General features: G+C 58.7%; 1 protein-coding gene across 8 annotated transcripts; it reads right to left on the reverse strand.

Moving 5' to 3' along the window:
- Positions 1 to 468: 468 nt before the first annotated feature.
- Positions 469 to 9,105, reverse strand: DLX4 (distal-less homeobox 4). 8 transcript variants are annotated; one of them, XM_057716317.1, is made up of 5 exons: positions 8,817 to 9,105; positions 7,946 to 8,051; positions 4,243 to 4,481; positions 3,649 to 3,887; positions 469 to 1,437 (listed from the first exon to the last, which is right to left on the reverse strand). In XM_057716317.1, the coding sequence occupies exons 1-5, from the start codon at positions 8,844 to 8,846 to the stop codon at positions 1,353 to 1,355; spliced, it is 699 nt and encodes a 232-aa protein (XP_057572300.1). In that variant the 5' UTR covers positions 8,847 to 9,105; the 3' UTR covers positions 469 to 1,352. The 8 variants fall into 8 exon arrangements, with proteins under 8 accessions (XP_057572300.1, XP_057572302.1, XP_057572301.1 ...); XM_057716319.1 differs by having other exon boundaries at positions 4,243 to 7,004; positions 8,817 to 8,832; XM_057716312.1 differs by having other exon boundaries at positions 470 to 1,226; positions 1,340 to 1,437; positions 7,946 to 9,105.
- Between the last annotated feature and the right edge of the window lie 333 nt (positions 9,106 to 9,438).

The following is a 9,438-nucleotide window of genomic DNA, read 5'->3' on the forward strand; positions in this document are numbered from 1 at the left end:
CCTTGATCTCTAAGGCCCCATCTACACAGGCCTCGGCTACCCGGATAACATTCCATTGACTCTGGATACAATCCCAGAGGCAAGTTCAGGCATCCAAACTCAAGTGAGGTTTGGAGCTGAGTAATCAGCTGCTAGGGCTACGCAGACATTTTGTCGGGGGAACAACCAGCTCCCCACCCCCACCTTGCAGGGCAGATATGGGGTGGGGGAGGGGTAGCCTGTCACTCTGTCTTCCCAGCCCCCTCCCACCACCCCAGCTCCCTCTTCCCACCTGCAAGTAATTTGGCCAATGGGAGGGCAGTTCAGATGGTAGTGTGGAATCCCTCTAGATCTGTGTGTGCTTGGCAGGAAGGGGGCTAACTCCTTCCCCCCAGACCCAGTGTGCCCTTTTCCTCTTCACAGCAGCAAATTACTTGTAATTATCTCACATTGAAAGCCTTCAGGAGCTGCTCCCAAAATTGCTTTAATTGAATTAATTGAATCTCATTTTGTTGGGGGCGAGATGGGGGACGTGTCTTAAAATAGCACGTGGGGAGAGGGAAGGACAGCCCCAAGTCAGCTTTTCTGTGGCTGAGACCTATACAGGTGAGAGTGGGCTCCAGGCTCAGCTGCTTCTAGATCCCAGTACTTCTGCATTTAGGACCTTGCCTGTGTCCTGTTCTCAAAGGTGGTACCCCGAGATGTGTGGAGTCCTCTAGTCTCCAGCCCCTTTGCTCCTCCTTGCCATGAGGAGGCAGATGGGCCAGAGGCAGGGGGTGAATAGAGGGCGGCGGCAGTATGAATTCAGGCTTGCTGTAACCCCTCCTCTTCGGTAATCACACAGCAGCTATCAATGCCATTTTATTAAGTGCTTATTATGTTCCAGGCACCACGTCAAGCACGTTACAAGTGCTCATTTCATCATCACAACCACTGGGAAGCAGGTCCTATTAGTGTTCTCATCTCGGGGGGGAGAAAAAGGAGGCTGAGAGAGGTTAAGCAACATTCCAAAAGTCACACAGCGGAGTGGGACTCTTTGGAGGCCAACACCCCAGTTCTAAACCATTTGGTAATACCCCTCTCCCTTACTGACCCAACTTTCCCAGAGGGGTGTCCTTACAGGAAGAAACCACAGCAGCTCCAATGGTCTGTGGGAAGGGAATGGGGTACCTCTTCCACGGGGTTCAGTCCCATCAGTAGTCAGGAGCCCAGGGAAACTGGACCAGCTCCCAAGTGGACAAGGATTCCTGTTTCCAGTGGAAAGGGAGGATGGAAGGGTGCAGGAAAGAGGGGGGCGCTGTCAGCTCAGCTGGCCTCTGGCTGGAAGCTTAATTACACTTCTGCTACTTAACTTTACAACCTGGGCTGTTGTTTTAACGATGCGACTCGTGTTGGGCTGTCCAATTAATCTCGCCTTTGGAGGCTTTCCGAGATGGGGCGGTAGATCTTATCTCAGGTCTGCGGAAAGAAGAGTGTGCAAGCTGCCGTGGGAGGGAACAGCCGCCCTGAGGACCTGTGGCCTCAGAGAAGACCCAGAGGAGGAATCTGGGGTTGGGGCTACCGAGAGCCGGTGGACATGGGGGTGGTGGCAAGGGGCAGGAGAAGGCATCGGTGGGGACAAAGGGGAAGGCGTTTCTCTGCCTGGCATCCTCATTCCTCACTGCTCCTGGATCTTGGCTTTGACCCACCCTGTGCCATCTGCCACCCCAGGAGACCCGTCCACGTGTGTTTTGGCGAGTGGGGTTGGCCACTGACACAGAACAGGGCCCAGGAGGGGCTGACTGCAGGCGTCCTGAGATGGGGGCTCCCACTGACTCTCGGTACCCCTCTCCCCTACATAAGACTTCAACTTGGGCTTCTCTCTGGCCAGCCTGGGTTGACGCGAAGTGCCTGGGTGGGCTTTCCAGTTTCCTTGGGGACAGGTTTAGGCAGTAAGAGGGAAGCTTGACTTGGAGCTTCTAGGCTGGAATTGGAGGCCCCTCACCCAAGGCCTCGGGCCAGGCGGGGCTGGATTCCCTGACCTATTTGTGGACCCTGTCCTCAGTTGCCCTGCTGCTGGGCGCCAGGCACAGCCATAGGTGCATGGGTGTATGTGTGTGTGTTGACTGTGCCCTCACTGCCCTCTGTACGTCCCTTAGCCTGGCACTTACTGCACAAGCACCTGGTCATCGCCTGGCTCCCTGTTAGCCCACAGGGCCTGCCTAGGTCACCTTGATATCCCCAGGGTCTAACACAGAGCAGGAGCTCTACAAATGTTTGTTGGATGGAGCAGCCAGTTCCTTCTGGAGTTTTCCTTCTCCTCTCCCTCCTGCTCCCCCTTCTACTAGGTGAGTTGGGGCCTTCCACCCCAAGGAGCACACTTCTGCCCTCTCCCAAGGTGAGCAGGGGCTCTCCCTGGGCTGAAGGTGGGCACAGGGGGCTGTGAAGCGCCCAGCTCCCTCCAGAACTGGGCCAGGAGAGAATTTGCTGTGAGGACCACTCGGACTTTGATCATTCCCAGTAATAACATCTTCTGATTTCACACTTCCGAGTGTCTGAAAATATGGACGTTACTAGAACATTCCAGAGCTAGAACCAGACAGCCAGTTAGTGGTAGAGGATCCAGTGCCCCTAGTTCAGTGCTGGAAGAGTCAGATGGGAGAGAAGAGAGCAATCAGCCCTCAGCTCCAGAAGTCAGGACATGAACATACCTCACAGCCAAGGCCCAGGTTTCTGTACAAACTTTAATCTCTGCTCATGATATGGGGGATGGTAAGAGCATGGGGGGCTGCTAGTCAGATTGGTTATAAATATGAGCAGTTCTTCCAGACAGAGACAGCTGTGAGGAGCTGAATTGCTGGGCTCACCCCACCTATTTCGGGGCACCTCCACCTACACTTATCCAGAGAGCCTGTTTGTCCCCATTCTCCCCAAAGTGTTATCCTACTGGGTTCCAGAGAGCGTGCTCCTGTGGATCTGTTTAGGTATTAGGGATGGGAATCAGACTCTTAATAAATACTCATTGAATTAGATGTATAATTGAATCTATTATCTACTCAAGGTGGGCAGACATGGGGAAAAGGCGCTTTTTTAGGAAGAGAGCAAAAACCACCCACAGGTCCACAAAACTCCACATGCTCCATATCCCATCTATCTCATAGGATGGTAAGTAGGTATATCAGTTATGGGGGTAAAAATCAGGAAAAATCAGTGGGTGGGTCTCGATGGTGGTCCACTGGAAGACTCTGGATGTCCACTTCACTTCTACTTTTACTCACCAATGGGTCGGGCAAGGCCCAAGGCACACAAAGAGAAAAAACACTCAGTGTTTGTTGCTGGTTGAACCCCAGGCTGTGGTGGGACAGCAGTCCTTTCAAGAAGGGGTGGCAAGACTAGGGTTCTGGGAAGTCTGAACTCCAGCCCATGAGTCTCTCTCCAGAGCCTCTGACCAGCTGGAGGGAAGGCGTCCAGTCCTTGGTGGGATGGGGGGCAATGGCTAAGGCTGTTTGGGTTATGAGGCAAGGAGGAAAGGACTCCACCGCTTCCTTTTTCTGTTCTAGCTTCTCATCCTCCTGAGAAAACCCATCTGGATTTGGTTTCCTCCCAGCCCAGAAGGGGTGCAGTTGGGTTGGGTCCTGCCTAGGCTCCATAGGAGGGCCAGAGGCCCGACCTGCTCTTCCCCAGACTCACATCATCTGAGGTGGAGCCAGGACATCTGGAGAGTGATGCTGATACCAGGCTCCAATGTTGTTGCCATAGCCACTGGTGGGCAGGGCCCCTGCCTTGGGTAGATCCCACAGGGATGGAAGGGGTGGGGAACAGGGGGATAGGGAGGGGGACCTCCCAGGGAAGTCCCCTTCCTGTCTCCCAGAGTTCTGCTTCAGAAGCTTCTTGTACTTGGAACGTTTGTTCTGAAACCAGATCTTTACCTATGGGGAGAAAAGGGGAAAGAATGGAAGGTCAGGAGGAGTGTATGCATGGAAGGGAGTGACTAAGGGAAAGGGACCCAGTGGGAGGGAGTCTTCCTGGGAGAAGAACAGAGGTTGGGAACATTTGCTCCAGGCCTCCATAAGCCCCTGAAGGTCCTGAGTTCCTGAATCTGAGTTAGCATCCAGTTCTCCCAGTCTGGGTGCCCTCCTCTCCCCCTCCCCCATCCCTCCCCCTCCCCCTACACATCTTTTAACACATTCCCCCAATTGACTGGGGGCCAGCTAGAACTGTGAAAACAGGGCTCCGGGTCTCATCAGTCATTGACACCTGAGGGTGAGTTCCCAGAGAACACACCTGGGGAGGGTTAGCGTGCAGGAAGGATGGGACGGGCCCCACCTGCGTCTGGGTAAGGCCGAGCTGCGCGGCCAGCTGGGCCCTCTCCGGCAGCGCCAGGTACTGCGTGTGCTGGAAACGCTGGTTCAGGTGCTGTAGCTGCAGACTCGAGTAGATGGTCCTCGGCTTCCTGAGCTTCTTGGTCGAGGCCTGCGGGCGCCGCTCCGAGGGCTCCGGGGACAGCGGCGGCTTCTCCGAGTCTGGGGGGCGGCCGGGGACGGTGCGTGCAAGGCAGAGGGGCAGATGCGCCATCTCACGGCTCATCTGCATCTCGCCTGCATTCCGGCGGCGGATTAGCAAAAACGCAGGCACGGGGCTCGGCCCTTCTCTGCCTTCCTCTCCACCCTCCTTTCAAACCCCACGTCCACTGTGTGCCAGGTGGGACTAGCCGCAGTTCTTGCCCCCAGGGAGCTCCCACTCTTAACGGTCCTGTGACTCTAAGGAGGACAGCACCAAGGGCCGGAGCGAGGGTAGGGGCGGCTCCCCGCGGCGGGAGGGCAGAGTTCAGCCGCGCGCGGTGGCGCCAGCTTGGGGCGGGGCGGGGCAGAAGGGCTGGGTCGAGGGGCTGGGCTGAGGCCTGGATAGGACGCGGGAAGGGCATTCCGGGCGCAGGGAACTCAAAAGCATTGTTCAGAGGCCCGAGACAGTGTCTGCGTGGCAGCCTCCCCGCTGCCGGAAGAGAGGTGGTCGAAGGGGCCCGGCAGAGTGGGCCCAGAACGCCAGGACGAGCACCCCACCCAGAATCAGAATATGGAAAGTGCCCCCGGGTTTGCCATCCCCTCCCCTATTGTAAGGGCCTCCCTCTCCTGAGGCACACCCTCCAGGAAAAGTGACCATCTCTTCCCTTCCCCGAGGCTGGCTGGCTAGAAGAGCCGCCTTTCAGGGCCCCTAGAAGCCCGGTGGTGCAGGGCAGCCCCTCCTCCGCCCGGCCGCACCCACAGAGGGGTTCCCGGCTGGCACGGAAGATGACCGGGTTTCCGAGAGCGCACAGAGCCGGCAGCGCAGGCCCTCTGGGCCGCTCCTGGATCGCGCTTGCGGGGCCGCCGCGGGAGATCTGGCCACCTCCTGACTCCCGGCCCAGCCTGTCGAGGAATCTCGGTCGGGTAGCAGCTCGGCCCAGAGATGAAGGAGGGCGAGGTGTGCCGCTCTTCCAAATCCGGGCGGCCCCAACTGTGCCACTCTACGGGGACATCGGGACCATTCGCGTAGAGGGCAGTGCTGGGATGCACGGAGCGGCCGAAATGCCCGGGGGCTTAGGGTTCGTTGCATTCCTCACGGGGCTGCCGGCAGACCTCCGCCAACAGAGCTTTGGGCCCGGGTGCCCAGACGCAGCGGGGGTCCGACCGCGTCTCCCACCCCCAACCCCGTCTTCTTCCTCCGGTCGGGCTCACGCCAGACTTCAGGTTCCCCGCCCTCGACAGGCCGCGGTGACCCCGTGCCTTCACCTCCCCCGCATCCCTCACCCGTGGCCTCAGGCGCTGCTGGCTTCTCAGATCCACCCTCCTCGACCCCCGCCTCAGCCAATTCCCAGAAAAACCGTTGGGTTTCCGCTCCCGCCCGCGCCTGTCGGGCCTCCCCTGCTTAGATCCCGCTGCTCGCCGCCCGCCCCGGGTCGGCCGCCGAGCGACCACCCGTGCCTTCCTCGCAGCGTGGACTGAACAATGTGAACCCTGAGGCAGAGCGAGCCCCAGCTACTAAACTCCCAAAGCCTTCCGGGCTCTAACTCTCCCAGTAGACCCCCCCCTCCGCCCCCTTCCCCCTCCAGTTCCTTTCCCGACAGTTGCTTTCCCCACAGCAGTTGCAGCAAGTCACGACTAGATCTGCCCAGGTCGAGATTCAGCAGCCCAAAGGCCTCCCTTGAGCCAGGATGGCACCTGCCTGCTCATCTGGGTGGTGGCACACAGCTCACTTGGAGCCAAACCTCTCCCTGAGGCAGGGGGTGGACAGGAGTGGAGGCAGAAGGAACACCGCCAAGCCCTCTCTCCCACCCCAATCATTTAATCTAGAGTAAGCCCAATCTCCCAGTTTCAGTAGATAAATGTCATAATCTAGTCTAAGGACATATGTGGTTTTCGTTGGATCCGGGGAAATTTTGGAAAGAAAGGGAACACTCCACACTCTTGTCCTTAAACCAGGAAAAGGGAAGGCAAAAGTGTAGAAGACAGAATTGAAAATACCAACCCCAATTCCAAGAATTCTCTTAAGGACAAAGATATCTTATTCCCTTCCCACTAAACAGACACACGCGCAACACACAAATGTACCACATTAACATATACTGAAGAGGCCAAGGGATTCGTTTTTGAGAAACTAGATCATTTGTAGAGTAACCCCCCCACCCCCAAGTGCTACTCTCCCAACCATAGACCCAGCAGCAGGAAAGAGGCAGCCCCAGTTCTAGCAAAGAAGGTAGTTCACTTTGGGGGGATTTGAGGAAGTTCCCTACAATCCTCTTTTCTGGCTTCATGCAGTGAAAGCCAATTTGCAAGGGCCAAGCCTGGAAAACAGGCTGACTTTGACCCGTGCATACTTTTTCTTTGGACCTCAGTTTGTCCATCTGTGCATCGAGAAGGTTGAGCTCCTAAATCTCCAAAGTCACTTCTGGCTCTGATGTTTATGAGCTCGTGTGTCTCAGCACAGCAACAAGAGAAGGGAGGGAGCCATCTTGGTCCTGGGCTGACTTCCAGCTAAGTCACCCAGTGGATGTGCATCCTTGGAGGAAACTGTGCCAAAGACAATTGTGGGGGCAATTAGGTGCGGACAGGGAGTGCAGGGGAACTGAGCTCTAAACCCAAGCCAGTACACATGGATGTATGTATTGTGTTGTATGGGTTCCGCCTGTGCAAGGCCCAGGACCAGGAAGACAGGCCAGCTCCCTGGCTTCTTTGAGGCCTTCCAGTGAGCACTTTCTCGGGAGCTCAGAGTTGCTCCAGGCAATAGAACTGGAGCCTGACCTACCCCAAAGGCAAGGGGTGGAGATAACAGGAATGGCCAGTTCCTTTGGCTGGAAGGCTGAGATCTAGTATGAGAGACTGCCTGACCCACTTGTGGTTACATTCTTAGAACGATGGGTAGGTAGTAGGGTCTTAGCCTCAGATTCTACCAGGTCAGCTTTTGGTCTTAGTCTAGCACATTCAGGCGCGGACTGGGGAGAGCAGGAGGGCCCCCCCTCCTCGAATAAGCCCCCACTTCTACTGCTCTCCAGCTGGGACCTGATTTCTAGTTATCAGGCCCTGGCTTGAATACTACTTTCTGAGATAAGAACGTGCAGGGGGGCGACGTGGGGGAGAGAAGTGCACGATTGAGAGAATCCTAGGGAAGGGGCTGGGCACCTACATCCACATCTGGATTGTTTCAGTTTTCCGTTACAAGTAGGTACACAACCCCGCTGCTCCAGGGGGTGGGGCAGGGAGCCCTGCCACCCGGCTTCACACAACTGCAAATCGAAACCAGGTCGGTCTTGAAAGGAGACCTAGATCAACTCGCCCCCGCCCCTCCCCCCTGTCTCCCGCCCCATCCCTTCGCCCTCCCCCCACCCCCAGATCCCGTGGAATCTGAGTAAGGTCTGAATCCCGCCAGCTGCGCCCAACCAGGCGAGGGCGAAGTTTAGGGGCTCACTGGAGCAGGACCCCGGAGGTGGGAAAAACCGCCGCGACGGACTTACCTGGCCTCCGCTCTTGATGAGACAGCTGAGACGGCGCCGTGGGTAGCTGGCAGGGCAGGTAGGAGTCTCTGGGGGTCGCCGGCCCGGTGTAGGGATAGGGCAGGAGCTGGCCATAAGGCCCAGAATAGGGCAAATCAGAGGCGGCTGCGGTTGCAGGGGACAGGCCAAGCTGGTAGGCAGCCACTACCGATGGGACGGGGGCGATGTCCGGGAAGACGGCTTTGGAGGCGTCCGGGCCAGGGAGGGGGCAGGGCAAAGAGGTCATTGCTGCCGGGACCGGGGCGAAGAGCCTAGGCCATGGCCCGGCACAGAGTCCGCGCCCTCCGCCAACTCTCTCTTTTCCGAGCCTCGGGCGTTGGGGCGGGATAAGCCCCCCAACCAGCCTCCCCCACACTTATCCGGGGGAAAGCGTCTCTGTGCGCCTCATCCAGCGGAGAGCGCGCGCCTGGGAAAGGGGTTCGGGGGGGTGCCCCCAATAGCTTTTCCCCTCCCCCCTAAATCCACGGGGGCCCCCCCTCGGCTAGCGCTTGGCTGGGGTTCTCGGGACCCGACGGGGTCCCCGCCCACTTAAACGCCGTGGATTGGCTACCACACGCGGTGACCTCACGGAGGCCTGCAGCCGGAGCCCGCCCACCCGGGGCAGCCCGGGGTAGGGAAATTCAGAACCGGGAGATGGGAGGAGAGCGGTGCGCACGCCCCAGGCCCAGCCATCTCGCGATCCGCTCCGAGAGGGGTGCTGGGGTTGCCGGGAGATTGGGGCAGGATGGTCACAACCTCAGAAACGCGAGGAAGTTGACAGGGCCGCGCTGCCCAAGAGGCGAGGGGAGCAGTGCCTTGGAGGAGGCGCTGCGGCTGCGGGGGCGCAAGGAACCTGCGGTCGCGCTCTTCGGCTCTCCGGCATCTGCGCGGCGGTTGTGATCCCGCCGCCACGGACCTGCAGAGGAGTCGAGACCAGCCCGCCAGCCCCGCAGCTTATTCAGCGCGTCGGAATGCGTCTCTGCAGAGCGCCGGCAGTTTGTTGGTAAACAGACGCCGGGTTGGAGGAGGTACCGCCCCGCGCCCAGCCGGCCCCGCACGCGCGCGGCGCTCACGCCCCCGCGGGGCGCCCTTAGCCTGGCACGCCGCGACCGCCGCGACTGCGCCTCGCCGCCCCTGTCCTCCCTTCCGCTTCCGCCAGGGGCCCGGGTTTGCTTGCGACATCGCAGGTCTGCAGGCCCCTGAGGCCGAAGGAGGGATCCGCCGTCTGGGCTTCTGCCAGGGCGGCACCCCGCCTTTCCTGGCGCCGCGTGAGGCTGAAGCCTCGCACGAAGCCGAACAAAATCCGGGAGTGGGAGGCGAGTCCAGTTTGACGGCTCCTCGGAGAGCACAGGAAATATGGCAAGCCGGGCTCGGTGGCCGAATCTTCCAGTCTGTACGCAGGGCCTTCTAAAACCTTTATGGGTGGGTGTCTCTGTGGCCACAGGTACACAGCTACACGGAGACTCCTTTCAAAT

This window comes from Hippopotamus amphibius, chromosome 17, assembly GCF_030028045.1.
Source record: "Hippopotamus amphibius kiboko isolate mHipAmp2 chromosome 17, mHipAmp2.hap2, whole genome shotgun sequence".
Taxonomy (NCBI): domain Eukaryota; kingdom Metazoa; phylum Chordata; class Mammalia; order Artiodactyla; family Hippopotamidae; genus Hippopotamus; species Hippopotamus amphibius.

Coding starts and splice junctions, on each gene's coding strand:
- DLX4 (XM_057716312.1), bottom strand. CDS start 8,210: ATGACCTCTTTGCCCTGCCCCCTCCCTGGCCCGGACGCCTCCAAAGCC. Junction 3,888..4,242: donor TGCACGCTAACCCTCCCCAG/GTGTGTTCTCTG, acceptor TTCTCCCCATAG/GTAAAGATCTGGTTTCAGAA. Junction 1,438..3,648: donor CTGGCTCCACCTCAGATGAT/GTGAGTCTGGGG, acceptor TTCTTTCCGCAG/ACCTGAGATAAGATCTACCG.